The 23909-nt window shown below is 29.8% G+C and overlaps 1 protein-coding gene across 4 annotated transcripts in view; it reads right to left on the bottom strand.

Moving 5' to 3' along the window:
* Positions 1 to 5842: 5842 nt before the first annotated feature.
* The window catches only part of gsb (paired box protein gooseberry), a 47672-nt gene continuing 29605 nt past the window's right edge, over positions 5843 to 23909 (bottom strand). For all 4 annotated transcript variants that reach the window (XM_088197745.1, XM_088197742.1, XM_088197744.1 and 1 more), the window contains 3 exons: positions 15992 to 16191; positions 15118 to 15731; positions 5843 to 6558 (listed from right to left, as the gene is read on the bottom strand). In XM_088197745.1, the coding sequence (XP_088053871.1) occupies positions 6438 to 6558; positions 15118 to 15731; positions 15992 to 16191 (935 nt within the window). In that variant the 3' untranslated portion in view covers positions 5843 to 6437. The remainder of the gene's footprint in view (positions 6559 to 15117; positions 15732 to 15991; positions 16192 to 23909) is intronic.

Here is a 23909-nt window from a genome sequence, read left to right as displayed (position 1 = left end):
TTATTGAAATTATATACATAAATATTAATTACTTAATAAAAACGGGTTAAATTGGAAAATAATAATTGTATGTACTACATAAGGTCTATAATCTTATATTTTACACTATTGGAAAATCTTCGCCCATATCTATTATCTATATGAAACTAATATAATAAATTTTAATTACACAATTAAAAACGGCTATAAATATATAATAAAATAATAATTTTATAAATACTGTTATTTATACACTATTAACATATTTAAAAGTATTATTATGATTTAAAATTGAATTTTTCAATCATTTTCAAATAACGTATATGTTATTATCATATATTTGTCTAGATTATAACCATCTTAAGCAAAATAACCTTTGTCAATAACAATAATATGTACAAAAATATTTATTAAGTTTAAAAGCTTTTTAAAAATTTTAATCTGGGGATTTTTCATTCATTGATTGATAAACGTGACGGAATTTGAAGGCTGATTAAGTCAAGTTAAAGATCATAATTCTTGTTAATAAATAATGCGAAAACACCATGAAGATTACGTTGAAGATGAAAGCAAAGCAATAATTAATGATAAATAATCTACATCTAACTCTCATCACAATATCGTTAAAAATAAAATTAATAATAAGATTTATTTTTTAGCAAGGCTTCTTCATTATATGTTAATAAAACTGCTAAATTGAAAAGGCAAAATATTCGACAAAAGTACGTTTCATGAAAAAAGAATGACTATGATTGAAAAATAATGCATTTTTTTCAATGCAATAATACTTCATTTTTAAAGACATTATATTTCATTTCTTCAAATATTTTATAAACTGCAAGGAATGTGCCATATACAAAAATTAAAACTCTGGAAAATATCTCATTTCTCAGTAACAACTATTACTAAAAATTACTTCTCATTTATTCAAGGTAAGTTATATGGTAGTAAATTTAATTTATAAGCAAAGCAAATTCGTTTACTGACGATGTTTTGAAAGTGTTCGAAGAATAAAATGTCCTAAAAACTTACAGATATTTAATCTTATTCCATAGCTTTAGATGAAAGCACTCATGTTACAGATTTGCTACAAATTTAATATTACCGAAGAACTGACTTTCCTATTTTCACTAAAAGGTAAGTTTTACACAGATTTTTATAAAGCAGTTCAATCAATATTAACAAGATTTCGCTCGAACATCACATGTTTGATATTTTTGTCACTGATGGTTAGATAAAATAAGATCAATAATTTATATTTTATCACTACATTCAACATCAATAAAGCTACGTTAAAAATGGACAATATTATTAATATCGTCATTAACAAAATTATTTTATTAAAAATAAGAATGCTTTAATAACAAAAAATTCAATATCCTCTGGAAACTGTACACTGTACTGTAGTAAAGTTATCAAGTCATAACTCAAAAGGAAAACCTTCACTTGAATTTGAAAATGTCTGATTTAACATTTTTAGTGCATATCACTGCTCATTTAAATTAACTAAACACATCTCCAGGTTTATGATCAGTTAATGAACTGAATGTTTCAAACAGCGTCGGCATTTAAAATTAAACTGAAAGTGTGCCTATCTGTGAATAAGAACAGTTTAATTTACTTAGAAACACAATTATTTAATTGGGTTATAAAGAGCTTTTATAACCCAATTAAATAATTAGTTTAATTAGTTGCATTTTTTATAGTTATTTTAATAATTTATTATCACCTTTCATAAAAACAATTTCTTAAAAATATGTAATATATTTAATAAAAATATTTAAAATTTTAAAAACTTGAAAATATATAATAAAAATATTTAAAATTAAAAAAAAGCTTTAAATAAAATAACATAATTTTATCATAAATTTTAATTTCAGTAATATAAACGTTTTTTAGTTACACCATAAGTTACTTTTTTATTTGTTTTATGTGTAAATTTAAGAGCTAGTTTTTAATTATATTTATTAATTAGAAAGAAACAATATACTGAAAATATGGACCACCTAATTTGCTGATTTAAACCAAAAGTGGACAGTAAGAACAATATGCGCTTTAAAATATTAATAATTTTGAAACCTTCGTCTATTTTTATTAAAAAATAATTAGTTCATACCTTTTTTAAAAGTAAATTTTTTTCTGCGCAGCATTATTTATTTTAATAATTAATAAGTGCAAAAGTTTTCACTGTATTTAAAATAAATAATAAACTAAACATATTTAAAATCTATAATAAACTAAAAATATTTGAAATCCATAATAAAATAAAAATTATTTTTGAGATTGAAAAAAATATTTTGAATATATCTTGAAATTTTATTCTGAACTTTTAAAATTTATAAAATTTTTAATTGTTGTCATTGTGACAGCCTGAATAGTACTTATTTTGAGACTTTGTCCTTTTATGCTAGAAATGTTTTCTTTTTAGCGAAATATTAAAAATTCTCTAAAAAATGGCCAATGTTCGCCTGTATTTTTTTCTGTATAGAGAAGCTAATACAAATCTACATGATTTATATTATATTTAAAATCCCTTATAAATTAAATCATCAAGTTATAAATTTTTTTTAGAACTGTGTTTTATAATTTGAATCGAAAAATCGATTGCCTAGTTCATTCTCAAGCGCGCTAAAACCGAGATTTCCCTTAACTGTCAAATTTGCTTACATATGACAACTTTTCTGTCATGTCGAGCATTCGTCGCGCGCAATTAAATAAACAGTGAAATATGTTATAATCAAAGCATTTTTCTTACAAAGTGTTAATTGAATATGATTCATAATGATGTAGTATTAGAATTATGGACAATATGAACAAAACTTTAAATTATGAATGTTCCAAAGTGTTTATTCTAACAAAATTACTATTGACTTTCTAGAATAAAATATTAAAATACAAACAGCAGGGATCTGGCAATAAAATATATACATAATAAAGTTAAATTAAAATATTACAATGTATGATTAGCATGGTAGTAAAAATAAAAAATTACATTTTACCCACTATATAGTATCGTTTACAGTTAATTTTCAGAAGCAATTAGAACTTTTATAACATTTACGTATGGCAAATAATTAAAATATGACGTATTACGACAACTTTGAAGAAGATGAAGAGATGCCTCTACTATTTTACTATTATATTTAATCATCTACGGTAACGTCCGTTAATTTTGTTTTTCAGTTGCCATTTAAATTGAATTTATGAATTATATAAGTAGTAATAATGTGTTCCATGTTGAACTCTTGATAAGTTCATATTGTTTTTAATTATTTTTCAGAAGCAATGATAGAACCATTTGATAACCTTTATGGCAAAAACATAGAATTGAAATATATAAACAAAAAGTGAATCATCTCAAGTTGAAATCACTGACAGCTAGTATTATCTTTTTATAAAAAACATACTACATAAATTTGATGTGACAGAACATCCTTAATTTGACTGTTCCGAAAAATAAATGATTGCACAGAACAAAAATTGATGAAAATCCATGACATAGATACATATTCTGCCACATAGAAATGAAAAATAACCCACTCTTAGATATTTTGGCTATCGATTATTCCAGGTATGCAATCACATTTTTATAATCATTGTAAAATGTTGTCTATTAGATAACATCCAAGAATCTACACATTTATAAGCTGTCTGTTGATATATTATGAGTCGTCGCGGAACGGTATTATAATAATGGTTTTAATTTATTTTGTTTATATACCTTGGTGTATACAACAACTCACTTACTAATCTAAATATTATCACTGCTTATTAAATTAATTAAAAATTCAAATATTTACATCCTAGCCAAATTATTACGTCATATCATTGTCAGTTCTCTGTGAAAGTATTGTGTTAAGATTTTAATTATTATACATATTTTCAGTATTTATAATTATTTTTTAGAAGCCACGAGAAAACAATAAGATGTCTACACAAAAATTTAAAAAAACTTCTTCGACTAAATAACCGACTGAATCACAATCATTGTCACGCGATCGTCGTGAAAGATAGTATCCCCAAATATCAATAGATAAAAAAATGCGTTATATTAGCATTTATATGGTTTGATAGACATTAATCTCAATCCTCATACGTACTAAGTATAAATGTATTTGGAATTCGTGTAAATATATTCAGTCAAATCTAACGTATATGTGCATTAAATCGGAAGCAATGAAAATGTTTATGTATTGTAAAAGAAAAAACTCACTTTTTGGCCTCGGAACTTAGGATTTGAAGATTTCAACACCAAGATTGTTTATGTAGTTTAACAATGTATTCTTCTAATCCTCACACACATTATGTATATAATTAATTTAATAACACACCTAGTTAATTTGTAAACCGAATTCAGTCAAATCGAACAACGCACATAACGAATTAATGAAAATTACTGTCGCGTAGCAAAATTATTTAAAACTATTGTCACGTTACTGTCGGCCATCTTGTTTTATATTTGAATACTTATTTTTCATTGGTCGACAACAAGAGAATACATTAGCGAAGGCTCGAAAATCATCGTTCGAACTCTATTTTTATTTTTAATAATTATAATTAAATATATTTCCTTTGTTTATGTGTATAATTATGCACCGTTTATACAAAGCGATACGATTTACAAAGTAAACAATTGAGCATTTAATGTTTAATTTTAAATCGCGCGCGATTCAATATTTTATATAAACAATTATATTTAAGATATTAAATTTAAAATACGGTTTTTCTACAGGTGTGTTTTTAATTATGTGCAAACTCGCATATTTATTGGTTAGTAGATGGTATGAAGTTTAAAAAATTAAGAGGCTTAAATTATTTTGTTCTAAAATGTTTATGAAACGTAATTTGACAGTTGCGATATGTTCTTTTTTGCTTAAACTCAAACCTAACCTAAACGAATAAATTTAATGGAAGTTCAAAACATATAATTAGTTTTAAAACTTTAAGTTAGCTTAGTTTTAAACAACAAATGGACGTTTCGTCTCTGTTACAGTGAAGTTGTTTTTTCAATAGTATGAATAACATTTTACTAATTAGGTCAGTTAAAATTAATCAAACAATTGCTTTATGATTCCATTCCAGTATACGTACGGTCAGAAAATTCATTGCTTCCAGACAGTAAATATCATTAGTAGGCAATAAATTGTTTATGCAATCAATTAACGCGGCAATTGCTGGCGATAAATTGTAGGCGATACATTTTTCTCAACTATTTTAGGTGTGCAATATAAATGTTTTTTTTATATATTTAATTATATAAATATTGTTTATATGATGCCAAGCATCTTGGAAAAACCTGTCAGTAATTTTGGCTCAAGATTAGACTTATTAATTTTATTGTGAAAAAATTAATGATTTTCGAGAAGGTTCGGAGGTTTCAGAAATTTCAGCAATATATTAAATTAAATACAAACGCAAAGATTGTATTTCATAAAAAAATTAACTTGGCCTCAATCTAATGTTTTATATAGACAATGTAGTGATAAGACAAACCTAATAAATATTCTTAGTACTTTTGGAATTATTAATAAAAGTAATAATAGAAGTAGTCATCCTGCTTTAAATGTGTATTGTCAACCAGCGGTATTTTAAATATCTTTAAAGTTTTAAAATGTAAGATTTATTTCTACTGTTTCTTCTTAGTTATTGATAAAAAATGTAATTTTTATATATTTCAGAGCTACTTACCTTTTAAAAATCAATCTCGAATATATTGCTAATAATCTGCTATGTAGATTGAGAAGGAAAGAAAAATAATATGAAAAGAAAAATGCGATAGGAACAATACTAAACTGCTAAATTTATTCAGAATATAAATAATTTTTAGTGATAATAATATTCATTGTTAAATAAAATACACTAATAAATTGCGAACGCTTTTATTAACTTTCTTCATTACAGTGAAACATATATAATTTATTAAAACTAAATGTGACATAAAATTTCGACTTAACTACTTCTTAAAATAATGTTTTTTACATAATATAATTGCGTACATTAATTTACTTATGAACTAAAAAGCCATACATAATACAATTATTAAAAAACTAATTAATTTATATAATACAATAAAATACATTTAAGGCGTCGATTAAGGCAATTAATTTTGAGATGCGTTGCTTCAAAGCATCGCTCATACCCTGGTGCTTTACAATAAAATAACTACGAAAATTAAGTGATTTTGTACAATAATAAGACACATAGAGATTGCTTAAGAGTAATACTATTGAATAACGTTATATAATAAGGCGAATTGTAGATTGTAATTGCATCATTGTATTTTTAATGAACATTTTTTTAATAAGGCAACTGTTGACAAATAAAGTTTGACTACATATAATACAATGGAATAAAATCTAAAACTAGACGTAAATTAAATCGCAGACAATATTTTTATTTGGTGTTTTGACGATATGTTTTTTTAATATTTTTTTTCTTATCATTTCTTCAATAGGAAATTAGTGCACTCTGCTCATGTCCATTCCTCCAAGTTGACCGATGTAAGGATATCCTGATTTGGCTTCAGTCGGCGAATGAGCGTGAGATCCGTAATGGGACGGATTGGTCGTGAAAAAGGAACTGTGAACAAAATTAAAAAAAAAACATTATAATATTTGTTTTATTACATTTAGATAACTTAGGAACTACTGGGTGTGTTTGATTAGATCCATTACAAACGTTTCATAAATAAGATGTATTACAACGAAAAAAAAAATACACAATAAATATAAAGTATGAATGCTGGCTAGTGTGAACACGCTCGTCTAATTACATGTGCCATAATTCAATTTATACATGCATTGTAATCATTGGTAGTATTTTGCAAGTGGGCTACTAAATTTGTAGGACACCGTTCCTATTTTCTCAATTGAAAAATAAACCTTACTTTATGATCGATGCGCATGCGCATTTGCTACTGAGTGTACCAGTCGTGACTTCTCTCGCGCATATAATAGCAGATCAGGCGTGGGGAACGAGCGCTCGTCTATCATTAGAATTAGCCGAAGTCGGCGTTTAAGCAACACTCGGACCGGGGCATAAAACCGATTATTTGGTTAATTATTAACCGGCTACCGGTTCGTGAACCGTTCATTATTGGCGAGAGAGCGATTGTCCGTGCGCCGCGGGTGCGCGACCGCCGACCGTCGATGGCGACTTTTGATAAATCACCGCGACATGGCTGACTATGCTGGATACTTTCAATTTTTTTATTAAAAGCATTTTTACCAATAAAAATATTTATATTTAAACATAAAAAATATAGTAACATTTCTAATTTCTCTAAATTTATTTAAAATGTAGAAAGGAGTAATGATAAGTATATCGAACGTATATCTGCATCGTGTACTTTAGAGCAAATTAGTGGGGCGTACACACAAAGTTGTCATCTCTTTTTCACTTATGAATAATGACGAAATGAATAGATCTCAAAGTGACTCTGTTAAAAGAAACGGAGTATAGACGTGTGATTTGGTGACAAATGTATAAATATGTACGTAATTGTAATGTACATACATAAATATATCAAAGTAATAAAAAATACAATAATAAATTCCGTTCGCTTAAAAATATGTTGAGAACCATTGGTGGTGTGTAAATTACAATAGTGAACAATTAAATGCTATTTACAAGGATAGAGCGAAACATTCTTTCTGTTGTCATTGCATTCTTGGGTGTTTTTATTTTATTTCAGGTAGAAGTCGCAACATTTGGAACGGGTATATATCCTAAATAAATTATATTATGTAAGTAGCTTAATTTTTGTTATTAAATAAATTAGACCTCAGTAAATTCAGTAAGAAAAAAGTTTTTGTCCGGTAAAGGTTAAAGGTACATTTAATACTATAGAATTAAAATATGAATGTTTTTGCTTCGATTTAAAATAATAAAGCTCCAATTTTAATTGTCATTGGATACGTACACGCGAACAATTAGCGAAAGTCCTACCTAATGGATAGCTTAGAACAATAATTATTTAAGGGTTTTTACTCCTTCGCCCTTTGATATACGGCCGTCATAAATAAACCGTTGAATACAGGGCCACAGTCAGATTTATACCTTTTGATATAGGTGCTCGTGTAAACCTACACCGTGGATTTAATTTATACCATAATGCATGATGGCCTACTGTTAATTACCACTCAATAATCATAGATGCGGTGCCGCATGTGATGCGAGCGCCGATCGAAAAATGCGCTACAAATCACGTGGCAGTTCTAATTATGTAAATATATTTTTGTGATTTGAGATAAAATTTTGCTCATCAACTTATTATATGAGCATTTTTCTTATCTTTGAGATGCTGTATTCATTTTTATTTGTGTGCATATAGCATCACAATAAAATACATATTCTATCCTTGATATATAGATATATTAGTTTATATTTTGTATAATATTTATAATAAAAATAAAATTTATTTGTTAAGGAAGAATATTTTAATAATTATTTATTCATTTGCCACGCTATTGCGAACGGGTTAATGGTCAGCCCAGATGGGAGATATGAGGGCAATTAGGCTTAATTCGTGTTCCAGGCCAGACATATCTACCGGCCCACCGGAATATTTATGATCAATGAGCACAACATACGGTAGCCGGATCGATTTCGGGATGAATCAAAATTTTATCTTATTCAAACTTAAAAATAACATAATTAATAATTGAAGGATATATTTTTTAACAATATATTTTTATATAAAAATAGCATAAAGTAAATATATATTTATGAATTTGCAAAAATACGCATCCTTTTAAGCTTTCTCAATACTTTATGGAAGTGGACTTTCAATAACTATCACTCAATTTAATTTTTATGGTCCTCGAAAAGTACTGGAAATTCAACATGCACATTGCAGACAGCAAATCGATTTTATCTTGAGAAATACGCATTTCTTTATGGTTGTGAAGCCAGATTTTGTAATAAAAATATTAATGAAAATTATAATGTCAAATCGTCCACAATTTAGTTGATTAAAAACTGCGACTTTATTGTGTATTTGGTAATTTTCAGTTTTTATTTCATTTTTTTTTAAATCCCGGGAGACAGGATTAAAAATTAATAGAATAACGAGAATCGTAATATTTTGAAATTATCAAAGGAGGACACTAAAAAAAGAGAGACATATTTTTATTCTTAACGAAAACTAGTGAGTGCTAAATAAAAAAATACATTAGTTAAAAGTTTTTTTAAAATATTCAAATGAGTTTAATAAATCGGTTTAAGTGTAAATATAACTACTATTGGCGAAGATCAAGTAACTATACGAATTTGCTTACGTTGATGAGTATTTGCGAAACATTTGATAATGAAATTACTGTGGACAATCTCATCGTAATGGGTGTAATAAATCGGATTAAGGGTAAAAACGATTACTCTTGTGGAAGATCGAGTGATACTACAAATGTGCTTACGTGATAGACGTAAAACTACCAATGAATGTTTGCGAAACATTTGATAATAAAATAAGCGTTCAAATCTTTATATGAGGCATAGTGCAATATACATGCTATAAAAACCAAATCGACACAAAAGATTATTGTTTTGAATTGAGAAAGAGCGGCTCTTTCTGAAAATAAATGAACTATCTACGTTTATCGTCAAATGATACAGCGAAAAATGTCTTCAGACAACTTTGGGAAATATTAGTTTGAGGGTGCTTCTTATATTCCGGAATTGAAGGTATCCACTTCATTGACGGAACAGTAAAAGTGGTTAGCACTTTACCCACCGGCAGTTTCACTACCAGAATTACGCTAAATACCGGCACTTTTTCGCAAATCTGCGCGAATTTTATGTCTGGTAGTGAAACTGCCGATTGAAATAAATACAAAAAATATTTATAAACCTTTGCATTTGTCTAAATATAATTTAAAAAATAATTCATAATAAAATGAAAATTCATCTCTTAAAAACAATCAAATAAAACACTAAACATATATTATTAATTTGACATGGGAACCTTCACATACACAAGACGCCAATTGGCGTCTGCGGTGCTTAACTTTCGGCCCACTCAGGACGCCAATTGGTGTGACCGATAGGTAAAGCAAAATAAAAAACGTGGGAAAATATTAACATGTTCACCAACAGACATATGTCTACTAGCGAAAATACAAATAAACTGAAATTATATGCTGCTCTAAAATATCTATGAAACTGAATTTGTTGTTTAAACCCAAACCTAACCTAAACAAATTAACAAAATATAGTTTCTGAACTTACGATAGATAAGGTTTTGGTTAATTTTAATTTATTTTGAATATTGTAGTATTTTATGTAACGATGTAACGTCACAAGTCTGCGAAACTTTGATCGTGTAAAAATACGCGTACCAGATTATCTGTTTGCGAACAAATACAGTAAATCAAAACTGGTTGAGTTAGTGAAATTATATTTATACTAGTAAAAATATAATTTCACCGGTAATACACATTCACTGTAACATCTATCATACATAAAGAAAGAGATCATTAAAATAAAATAATAGTAGATTCGCTCGTCGTCAGTTAAAATTTAATGCGATCAATTTTAATCGTATATCTTAATTTACAAAATACAACAATATTAATATCGAATTTGAAATGAAATTATAGTTTTTGAAATTCAACTTTTTTGTATGGTTGACTAATTTAAATCAAATACATGTCAATCAAAAATATTGTAAAAAAATAGAGTTCAATTTATAATTTTAATGATTTGTTGTAGCATCATTGAATAAAAATAGTTCATGTAATATTTTAGATTATAAATAAAGTGGTATCAATATGTACATATTTATTAAAAATAATTTTCATTTCATTAAGTTACGATTTTTTTTTTATCAAACGTTGCGCAGCACAGCCATGCGGAAAAGTCTCGCATCTAAAGTCGGAAAATGGAAAAAGTGATCTAAAATGCTGTTAGTGTCATCTTTATCGGTTTATCTCGAAGATTTACGGTTATGAACCTCAGTACGTTCACTTTTATGTACACGTATACAATATATACTCGTACTTTGTGTGTATATAGTTCCTTTTTTATTAGCTGTCTCGGCGACCTTCTTATATCTAATAGGTAGATATGTGTGTCCATATCTTGGCTAATAGATCACGATGACTGTATTCTTCTGGTAGGCTTTTCCCACGTGGCACCGTTGTTCGTATGGCACGCCGGGGCCCCCGTCGGCAAGATGTCAATGTGTGCGTGCGTAATTGGGGGCGGAGCGCCCGACCGTTTTGTTTCATCCTTTTATTATGGCCCCAAGCCGCCAATCAATTAACGCGGGCCGAGCATCAAACCGACATTAATTTAATAAACAGCCTCTGAGATCTTTGTATATATCTATCTCTCTCTCGCTCGAACTGTTGCAACATTTAAACAGTGGAGAACTTTTCGACTAAAGGTTTCGATAAATAATTACTATTGAATGTAAATGAAAAGTATGCCGAAGGCACTGTGCTAAATAATAAACACAGTGACTTCGAAATATGTTAACATCGAGAGCCGGGCCTTTTATATTTTTTTTAATAGATCTTTCACGCTTAATGCACGAAAGAGGAGTAGAGTTTTTTAGGTAAAAGCAATAAACGGAGAAAAGTCGGAAAACCCAATGTTATTTTTTGTGTCACCACTAATTTTGTTTTGATAAGTATTGTTTTATCATCATTCTTAGAAACTGCATTGAACATAATATAATATATAACTATTATATTAACATTGAAATATCAAATTATTTAAGATGAACTAATAGCTAAATAACGCAAATTAATACAACGCAGATGTCTATCATTAAATTTTAAATAAATATAAAGATGCTTTTACAACACTCATAAATCTCGATTTATGTCACATACTTAACAATTTTCTTTCATATCTTATTAATAATCAATTTTATATGATAATCTATTAACCGAATCGTGTGAACGAAGCCCATAACTCGACAACAGCAATTACCGAGAAGCGGTAGTCGCATGATTACAAGTTTACGCACTTTCAGTGTTTATTAGCGTTTTTTTATACGCGTAATTGATCAATCGGTGGACTCGAATTGTAGCAAAAAAATACACACAACGTTGTGTTTTTTTTGTATATTATTTACCGATCTCTAATGGTCGGTATTGATCTAATTTTAATGGTCTCCCCTGTGATGATGTTTGAGAGCCGCTCGCACACAGCGAACGTACGAATTAGCGTCGATCAATGTAATGCGACTACTACTAGAGACTCAAGACTCAAGTCCCAGACAATTATAATTCGATGGTCAAAGAACCGCCATCGGAGGCGATCGACTTTTTGGGTAATTATAAAATTCGGTATTGTGCTCGTAATTTGAGTTGGTAATTAATGATCGTTATTTTTTATGCGCTATATCTTCTTTATATGTTATACTGACTTAATATTTGTTTTACTGGCTGAGCATTTATTAGTAGCAATATTGAATTTAATTTAAATACACTAAATTTATAAAAAAAGTCATTAGATTTTTATATTTTAGTAAAACTCATCGTTTTATTAAAATAATATACAGTAAATAATTAATTGATATACAGCAAAATTGTAAGTTCTAGTTTACATTTATGAAATTTAATATCTCATGTATAAATATAAACAGTTTTAGAGTATTTTTAATTTTTTTCGCAAAATTTTTATTTATTTAAAAAAAAATTAAATTAAATTAAAAAACTTTTACGGTTACGAGTGACGCGTAGCCATTAAACAACATGTTTAATTAACAATATTATTGTGATAAAAAATATGCATTATGCTTAAAATACATCCCATTAAATAACTGTATTAATAAAGAGTTTGATTTTAGTAAAATAATAAATATTTTTTATAATACTTAATTTTCAATAGATACAATCAATAAAACAAAATTTATTTATAGCCCTTTAACAATATTTATTTTAATACAGTAATTACACCATTTAAACGAACATGACAGGTGATACAAAAAAATACCACATACATACATATGCACTTTTATTATAGGACTGTATAATTATGTGAATAATTTAATTCAACAATCAATAATTATATTTTTAAAGGGGCTGTTTTAATACTAAATGTCAAATTGTATTCCTTACATATATTTGATCGATTGTAGCTATTTACTCTTTGGTAACTGAATTTTGACTTTTAAAGCAATTATATTTTCACTTTAAATTAAATCTGTTTCAATAGTATTTTTTTAAGTTTTGAATGGTATCGCCGTACATGTACGGCGGTCGATCATTCATTGTATTATAATTTATGTTAACACTTTTCTAATATATAATTTCGTATATTTATTTTACATATTTTTTATATTTATTATTCGGCTTTTGTGGATTTTTTATATTAATTCAGAGGCTCTCAATTTTTTTTATAAAATTAATATAAAGTATTTTTGATTATGTTAATTTATTTCATACTCTTTCATTTATTGGTATTATTTTCTATAGAAATCATTTAAATTAAAATATTTTTTTTTATATAAATATGATATTTTTTACTTATTCTTTCCTTAGTTATATATGTAAATATATAACTATCTGGAGTACCTCATAACAGTGAATCGACCGTCGTACATGTACGGCGATACCGCTCAATCGCTTAAAAAAATAATATTTAAAACGGATTTAATTTAAAATAAAGATGTAAATGTAAATTCATTAAAAAATAAAATTCAAATTCAATAAAATAGTAAAATTTATAAATTTGATTTTCATAGAAAATTATACCAATTGATTAAAAAGTACGTTAATGAACATAACAAAATATGTTATAATAATTTTATAAAAAAATATTGAGATTTGATATAAAGTAATTCCACAAAAGTCGTAAAATATATAAAAAAATAAATAAATAAATTAACGAAATTTAATATTAAAAAAGCGTTAAAATAAATTATTAATACACACTAATACAAAAACGTAGTAAAATAAATCAAAAGAAATAAACGTTGAGAAATACTAATTTTTTTCTATAATTTACCATAAATAATAATAAATATATAACAACAAAAATAATTATGAAAAAATACGTAAAATTAACACACTCTCAGGTGTATACTAACAAATTAAAAAATGTCTTTAAATTAACTCACTACTTAAAGGGTTTAATTATAAAAGGGGCTTTTTAATATTTCATGTAAGGCATATACCAACTTAAATTTTATTGTTTAGTGTATTTGACCGATTGTTCATATTTTAACGGGGATTATTGCGTAAATGAAAATTGCGCACACAAATATTCCGCACAGCGAAAATTACGAATAGCAAAAATTCATTGTGATGTAGCATGTATGTATATTGAAATTAAATTTCATTAAATTGTTATATGCTTATATTTACATATACTAAAAAATATTTATGTAGATTGATTGTAAATTTTTAAAATGTTATATTATTGTTAGAAATTTTTGTGTTCGCAATTATTGGTGTGTGAAATTTTTGTGTGCGCTGTAATCACCAAACAATTTTTAATATATAACGAAAATATGCTTACTAGACCTGATATTAAATGACTAAATATAAAAATATTTTATACAATGATCACATATATTGAAATAATAATGTTTTTATTATCATTTTTTATATTTTAAGAATAGCCAATGTTATGTACAAGACAATTAAAAAAAATATATTCTATAGGTACATATGCATATGAACAATAATTTTATTTAAAAAAAGATAGCGCTAAACAAATTTAAAGTGATGGCTAACTTTGATCCTTAGTAACCTAATTTTAAAATTGGGTTACTTTTAGTGTGCCACCTGGATATTTACTTTAAATATAATCTGTTTTAAATAACAAATTGACCACAAAAAATGAAAAACCTCACTATAAATAAAAATACTAAAACACTTTTTCGCCTAATAAAATTTTTAGTTTTAATGTAGTGTAATATTTTTAATTTAGAAATTATTTAATGGCGATCAACATTTTGCAACTTCCTCGTATTCGGTAGTAAATACACATGCGCGTACATTATTAAACGCCATACACGAGGAGGTCCAAAAAAACGCTACTTCTAGGCGTCCGAATAAACTCGTAATAATAACCCCGAGTACGTAATTGCTGTTATCAATTTAAAATTTCAAACACACATACACATATAGAGAGCGGCGCTTCAGTACTAATAATAAAAAGGCGGTTTCGGATTTTAGTGCTCACCTGTAATTATCCGCCCATGCGGCTACTTCTGGGACCTTGTTCTGAGCATGGGCCGCTGCCGTGTGTCTGGAAGCCCAGTGTCCGTGTCCCATGGCATGATCTTGTTTTCCGTAATCTGCAGGGAGTCCGTAGGCCGCATAGCTGGTAGGTGGACTTCCGGTCAGGGTTGCCTCTCCGCTTGCATAATTTCCATGAGGGTATCCCGATTGGATGCTAGGACTCAGCTGGGGCGGGGTCGAAGTCACCACCGGACTGGCGGTTGACGGTAGATTGGTGACCTCTGCGCTGCTTCCGGTCGTCGGTGGGTTCAGACTCGTTTGGTGGATGGACGATGAAGATAAGCCGGTTTGACATAGGGGAGTGGTGCTGATCGAGGATTGGTGCAGCGGAGGCGCCGATAGAGCGGAAGGATTGAGGACTGATGCTCCCAAGGCGCTGTATGATTGTTGGGCCCAAGAAGCTGCTGCGCATTGAGGATTGAATGTAGTCGGTGGTTCGTATTGTTGGGAGTGGACTGAGGGGAAAGCTCCCGGTAAAGACATGGTGTTAAAAGCGCTCAGTTGTTGAGAGTTGAGCTGCTTTCGAAGGCGAGCGCGACGGTTTGAGAACCAGACCTGTGTAATAAAAAAATATGATTCAACGGACACAAAAATAAAAAACTAAGATTATGAAAATCAAAACTGTTTCTCTATTATTTTTTAGATTATTGATTAAGCTCATTAAATCAGAATGAATAGCTAAAATGTTATTAGCTACATTTAATAAAAATATTTTAGTTAATCGTTGGCATTTTATTTAAATAAAATTAACACTCATGTAAGTGTTATATATGTGTATATTACATGTTTGATATAAATATAAGATTTAACAGTACCTGAACTCTCGCTTCAGTCAACTTGGTCTTCTGTGCCAACTCTTCTCTCGTATACACATCAGGATATTGAGTCCTAGAAAAGGCTCTTTCCAGAGCATCTAGCTGATCGCCGCTGAAAGTAGTCCTAGACCTTCGCTGCTTCCTTTTCAAAGTAATCCCAGGCTCAGATTCAGTGTCAGATTCATCGCAAGACGAAGTACCTGAGAACAAAAAAACGCCAATATTTTTTAACTTGCTCAAATATAATCGTCCGGAAATATGATTTCGCATTTTTCGGTTGCGGTTTTCGCGGTGGGCGATTTTTTTGTTGGGCGCGAGCCGCACTTGCAACAAAGCAACTATATATCCATATTATATGATATATGTATTTAGGTATATGTATATATTACATGGAGCGGCGATACACTTAGTTACCTGTTAAACAAGGCGACGTATACAAAAAACGTATTACGGCTGATGTAAGGCCGCTACCGAATGCATATTCGATTGTATCTCGATCACAGGTGAAAAGTTGTTAACTTTTTATCGGCCTTATTTATTTATATTGTGTATAAAAAAACATAGAGCCCGCGGCCAGTGCTGGCGTGAGGATTTTTTACTAAATAAATATCGTAATAATGCTTTCATTGTATTACACACCACGGATTTGGTTGAAATATCAATGTAACATTTAAACTGGTCATAAACACGTGGATGGCTCACTTAAAAGTAGCCCAAATGGTTAAATTTATGATTAAAATTGATTTAAATAACCTTTGATCGATTTTTTAATGAAAAAGACATCGACGAGTGGTCATCTATTTAACTTTTTTTGTAATTTTACAATCTATGTTCTTTTTTATATATTTATATAAATACATATAAATATTTAAAAATATTTATGTTTATCTAATTATAAAAACGTATTTTAAATAAATAAAAAACATAATAATTTATTAAAATTTAGTATCAAAAATTATGATTTTCAATCGATCGTTGTATGAAGAGACATCGACGAATGGTAAAGACACAAACCTGTTATTATTTTTTATGTTTTATTTTTAAGTAGTAAAAATGATGACGTTGTATATTTATATGCTCAAATTAATTCGCTATTTATTTATCTATTTTGCAATTATTTTTACATATTTGAGTTTTAGCATCATGAATGAAGGTGACGACACACTCGAGTCTCGGTGGTCCATCCTTCATTCGTCCATAATTTTTTCCACGTTCCGCCTCACGGCATCGTCTCATTCACACCTATAAAACACTTTTTTAATTCATCGGCAATGAGTCGACACTTCGGAGGGTCTATTTTCGTAGACATTTTGTCCCGCGATGAGTTTCGGTTTCGATAGCCGCGCCGTCAAAAGGCCTCGGGGTGAACAAAACGATGACCTTGCATCATTGTACTTGTTTTCCCAAAAAATAATAAGAAACGCATAAGTTCATTTATCGATCGTCCAGGTCCGAAATGGGCGTGTTTCCATCGAAAAAACGCAAACAAACTGGGAAACGGCGTGAGAAACACAATCAAGTTATAGATGTGTTTTTTTGGGCGTTACATTTTTTGTTGGTGTTAATAAACATCGTTGCGTAATGATATTGCTTTTCGACACCTGTTTTATTGTTGGACATAATTGAGTCGATATTGATAATATTAAAATGCGGCACACGAAATACAATTATGTGATAATTAGTTTTTTTTGTAAAAAACACTGACAAAGCAGACGGAAATACGAGAATGAAATGCATTTTTTAAGTTAATGAGGATAAACTTAAATATCCGAAGAAGCAGAGTTAGACATCCTTAAATGAATACTATGTATAAAATACATTTATTTTAATCAACGATTTATTGAAATTGTTTTAAGATATAAAATTATAAAATATTTTTCATGTAAAATATATTGTTATCAATGCAATCAGATACATGTAATATAAATTATCACATTTGTAGCAAATATTTGATATTTTAAATTGTTTGGAATCCACTGATTTATATATCTTATTTTAAGTACAAATTATGTATATTTTAAAATTATTTTTATTATAAATTCAATAGTAATCATGTATTATGTTTTAAAAGTCACTGTTGAAATTAAACATTAAATATATTTTTATTATTGTTATATTTCAATTGATGTGCTATTTTTTAGCATGTTCTTTCAATTTTAATACTCTTTAACAAATTAACATTTGCAAAAAATACAATTAAAATTGTATTTTTTGCAAATGTCACATTTGTTTTTTTTTATTAGGAGTGGGCATTTAAAATAAAATATCCTGTTTTCTTACATTATGAAAGCCATTTTTTGCGAATGAAACCAATTTTGCATTAACATTTTAGTACACAATGTAGTCAAAATAAACAAACATGCATACCAGTCATGTGTCAATTACGTCTGAAAAATCACACAACCGTAACTCGGTGGCGGCTGAAAAAACGCTCGAAACGCGATCGATAACAACTGCATAGAAAGTAATTCATATTATAATGATAGAGGAAGTTTTGCTAATGTAAATTAGAAAGTAAAACATAATTGACTCCAGAGTTTCGACACAAGTCACGTCACAATTGCTAGAGCGCCGCGTATGCGCACATTGCTTGTTTTGCATTGACATTTTTTTCGACTTAGAAAAAATAGATTGAACCCACAAGCTGGTTATGCAATGATTTAAAATTACACCGTGTGTAAATATTTGTATATGCGAGTCATTAAACATATTTTTCGCTGACCTCACCGTGATTCGAAATCGAATCGGTCCAATGCTTCTGCAGATCTCTTCTGTTCACCGCAAGCGGCGGCCCTTCGATGGAAACTCATACGATGGGGTAATTACTTTTTGCGGTGGAAAAAAATGAGTTGTTGCAAATTAAATCGACCGGATGCCTTTGATTGAATTTAATAACGCGCTGGGTCGACGTACGCAATCGGAACAATCATCCGGAAGATAAGCACATAAGCGAAATCGTCTTGATCCGCTAAATGGTGACATTGTGACGTGTAGAACATGCAACTAATAAGTCACATCCATCATTTTCGATTACTTTCATGTATATTTACGTATCAATTTAATATTGTTTATACATACAAAATTGATTGTTTAATAGATTTTAACCGCAAACATCCGAACGGAATCGATTCTAAACTGCCTCAGGGATACATAAATACTAACAAACACGGCTTATCAACTTTGTCACGGTCAATTTGTGTACCAACCACAAAATGAACGTTTGGCTCGAGGGATAACTAATCTCGGCTTGTCTCTTCCTGTCTTGATTATTTACCAGACGTGGTGTTCATTGACTTGACTTCATAGAGTAACCAAAAAATGTAAATGCTCTACCGTGTTGTATGGGTGGTCTCTCGCAAAACTTTTTCAAAGTTTTGCGAATGTTGCGGTGGCAAGTGGATGTGTAATCCGGTGTGTTTTAATATCTTAATTCGACCTCCCCGTGGAAAACGCGTGTTATGTGGGGCCCATCATCGTGTTTCTGTGCAAGAACGATTCCTATAGGGGAGGTCTGTGGGTCAATCAAATTGATTGACTGTAATCATTGGGTTTTGTGGTACACGCGCACAGAAGTTGATGATCCGGTTTTCGTGTCCGCCTTGCGGCGTCGACCTATGCGATCTATTTTTTCTTTGCGAATATTTTGAAGAAAATTGAAAGCGTTAGGTATGGAACAGAATGTACCTCTGGATCGTTCAGATATTTTCTGAGAACGCTACTGCTTTATATAATATAATTATGAGCTACTAGTGTACTGATCATATCGATTATCCTTATCACCTCCTTATCTCGTGATTATTATAATTAGAGTAAGTGATTTAGCTTCTAATAACGGTAATATGGTATAATATTCTCATACAATCTATCTATGGCTTCATTGGACTTGCAAATTAAGTAATATACTCTCGAGTCTTATGCTTAATAAGATTTTAAATAGATGTATAAAATAAAATTTACCCTTTCCATTGATTTTACAACGTCTTAATAATTTAATATAATATTGTAAATTTAACATAAGTTTTTATGTAGATTGCATTATAATCAGTTGAATCAAATGACTTTAATATTTTTTTACTGATAATATGCGCTAAAGTATCCATTTAAATGTCTTATTTAAAATAATCATTGCAAAATATTTATTTTATTATGTAAAAGATTAGTGTGATTTTTAATTGATGCAAACTATGTTACTTACTAAAAATAAAACTTGGGGGAAAATAAATTTTTATTAAAAAAATAATGGTGTAAATCGAGCGACTTGTGGCCAAAACTGTCAAAAACACCGACGCACTCGAATGGCGTCGAGTGCGTGACAGGTGCGAATTGGAATCGTTACGGCAAAACGAAGCGCTGACAATTAGATCGTTATAAAATTTTGCACGCCGTTCAGTGAGCGCGTCTCATCGAATTTACGGTTCCGGCGGAGAAATATAAAATTAAAAAAAACACACTTGGATTGTGTCACTTGGTCGTAAATCGTAAAAACGCGACCATAAAGTCAAATGAGACGTTTCGCTCACGATAAACACGGGTGATGATGGGCAACAATGAAGATATGCAAAATTGCCCGGCGATTCTCGGCGCGCGGAAAACGCTGTCGTTTACAAAGTTATTCGCGTTCGATGCAAGCGCGATTTAACGCGATTGCTGGAGATAGGTCGTGCGAGACGACAGTGGCGCGCCATTTATTTAATAAAAAGGGGGGAATACCATTCTGTTAGTTGGAGTTATTGATATGTAGTTTTATTTGTAATTCATTTTTCCCTCAAAAAGGATGTGTTTATATTTGATTGATTTTAAAAACTTATGTTGGTTGACATCTTAATACATACATTTTATTGTTATGCTGTAACTAAAGCGCTATGTAGTACAACATAACTTAAAACTAATATTGCTTTTATTAATTGTGAATTTTAAATGATATAATTTCAGTTCAGGTCGGTATTTACAATATTTATATAGCGTAAATTTGGAATTCGTAAAAGTTGATTCTGCTGCAGTAATACAAGCCATTCTAAATTCAAGTATGTACAAAGTTTTTTTATGCTACTTTATTGTTTCTTTTCATCTCACCCTACCACAAATTGATAATAGCCTGGAATAATATATATGATATTGTATGTGATAGGAATTTGAAAAGATATAATACAACTACCGCGGCTAAAAAAATCTATGAATTGTGTCAGAAACACGAAATTGTCGATCTTGTCAAAACGCACGATTTGCGTTACAAAAACCCTGTGTATCTGTTATTAAATTGCTCTGTCACTGAGAAATAATTTTGTGTGTTAATATTACAAAAAAAGCATTTTGTTATCTTTTATATGTAGTATTAGGTGCAGAAATACTAGATCAAAAATATAAAAATAATTAATATTATTTTTAATTATATTGATCTCGGAAAAATAACGTTAGGGGTTAAAATTGTGGAATAGTGCAAAAATTTAAGACAACTTTTATTGAGCTTCTTATTTTACATATAATATTTTTATTGGAATAGAATTTATAAATTATTTATTTGATGGATAAATGTTGTATCCAATATTAATAAATTGCAAATATTTTAAAATAAAATTACGATATGGTAAAAAAATGTCGTGTTATGGCCGTCATGTCGCCATAAAAAATAAAAAATCTATATTGATGGTTGTTTGAATGCTATTGCTTAAGTGGACATGTTATTATGAGTATAAAAAATACAATTAGATATGGTCATAATTTAGCATGTTTTGGCCAACTTGATTTAAGACTACGTTTTGACAGATGACATTTATTTACTTCTAAATGTTGAACTTTTTGAATTCCCACCATAGTAATAAAACGTAAGCGATCGCCCACCATCGGCCTAGTCCGTCCCTGACCCGAACCTTTCAACGTTTTCCTCTCGATAGGATATTGGCACGGCCGCCCTGCGAGAGCGTTCCGAAGCGCGCTCGTACCCGCCGGCATGCGATGGGATAATAACACCTTTCTGGACTAATTTCATTTTTATAACCATCAATTTCGTGCGAAGCCGCGCGCCCTTTGATCGGCCGGCCATCGCCATGATATATTGAGACATGCGCGCGCGCCGCATCACCTGCGAACGTCAAATCGAACTACGTCTCTATCCCTCTTTAGTATTAGACATCGAACGACAATAGAGAGAGAACACCTATCGCGAAAATCTCGATTAGGAATCAATAAAACGGCGCCTATTATCAATGTAAAGTGGGCGTCCGCCATTGTTGTCATCTGTCAAAATATATTTTTTAATTTCAACGACGACGTGACGGTCATAACCCCACATTCTTGGCCATGCATAATTTTATTAAATTATAAAAGAGGCGAATAAAATATAAACGCATGGTATATACATTTTATAAATATCGCAAATGAGATCAGGGAGCTTTCCGAAGTTTACACAAAAGAGAAGCGCGTCCGCTCGGGACAAAGTTTTCACAGCGGCCCCTCATTTGACTTTCATAACCTATTGAAATTCGTTATTTTTAGCTTTAATCTCGCATGCTACACTGTCTGTATCGTTTTAATTAAAATATTTTATTTTAGTATTAAAATAAAATCCGAGCTGATAGGGATGGGGGAAAATTCGTATTTTAACACTGAAGTATCTGACATGATAACGATCGCCGAGAAGTATATCATATCAAGATCGATGCTCGACGATTTGCTCGGAGAGAGCAGCGGCCTTGCGTGTCCGCTTATGGAAACTGTTTTAATATGGAAATGAAAGGGTGTCTCCCGGAGCGTATCATTCTTGCGGACCACATTGTCAGATTCAGCGATAACTTTAATCACGACATGAGTAAGCGCTCGAGATGATCAGATAAAGGCGCGTTTACCGTATCGATGGGTGGTCGTTATTTATTTTTGTTATGTGCAGCTAATAGGCGACGAATCTGGTCAACGGGTTTATAATTAGCGCGAATAGTATCTATAAAATAAAATTATATTTTACGAGCTTTTAATTTATGATGTTTTTCACTTAACTTCACTTTTTATTTCCCTGACTAAAAGTACTAATGTATTTTCTTCTAACAAATATCTATTGCGCGATTTTGAATCATTCGGAAACGAGCTATGATTGAAGCAAGACAGTTGTACCAGTTCAAATTAAAATACAGTGCGGTGAAGGTAACGAGAAATATAAATTTGGGATTTGGAGAAGGTACTGATAGTCAGAGAATTGTAGGACATTGATTCGAGAAATTCCTTTCTATCGATATTAATCTTGAAAAAAGTCCTGTGTAAGAACTCTATATGCTATTTAGGAAGAAAGATTAAGAAACATTTTTAGACTTCAAATAAGCTCTAAAACCGAGTTTCCGATCGAAAAAAATATGGGGACAGTATAGTAGTATTCTGAAGGAATTATTCATCGATCGATTCTAAAACACGGTGAGACTATTATAACAAAATCACATCGTAGGGAAATTGCAACTATTCATATAAAATTAGCCCTTATATTTTTCTAAGATAATGCAAGACCTCGTACTTCACTAATTACTGTTGCAAAATTAAACGAATTATAATTGGATTTTTTAATCATTCCACATATTCCCTTGACCCTTTACCTACAATTTTTTTCATTTTTATACATTGAACAGAATAACTCTCAATGATAATAATAAAAATCAAATAAATTTCACAGATTTCGATCGAGCTTTTTTAAATAATTTATCTCAAATTTATATGTAAATATTGGTAAAAAAGGAAAAAAAGTTCGAAAATTCTTAATTTAACTTGTAAGCCAGAAATAATGAACTTATGTACTTATTGGGTTAAGCGTATTGTAAATGCAAACTTTCTTAACGTAGAATTTAATATAATGATAAAAAACATTCGAGCGAATCTTCAAAATCATTTCCGAATGTAATATGATCAGATCGTAGCTGTCTAGATTAGATATTTTATGCAA

The sequence above is a fragment of the Plectrocnemia conspersa genome, unplaced genomic scaffold (genome assembly GCF_051122295.1).
Source record: "Plectrocnemia conspersa isolate PC_06_02 unplaced genomic scaffold, ASM5112229v1 ptg000011l, whole genome shotgun sequence".
Lineage (NCBI taxonomy): Eukaryota > Metazoa > Arthropoda > Insecta > Trichoptera > Polycentropodidae > Plectrocnemia > Plectrocnemia conspersa.
This window is presented reverse-complemented; position numbering and strand designations above follow the sequence as displayed.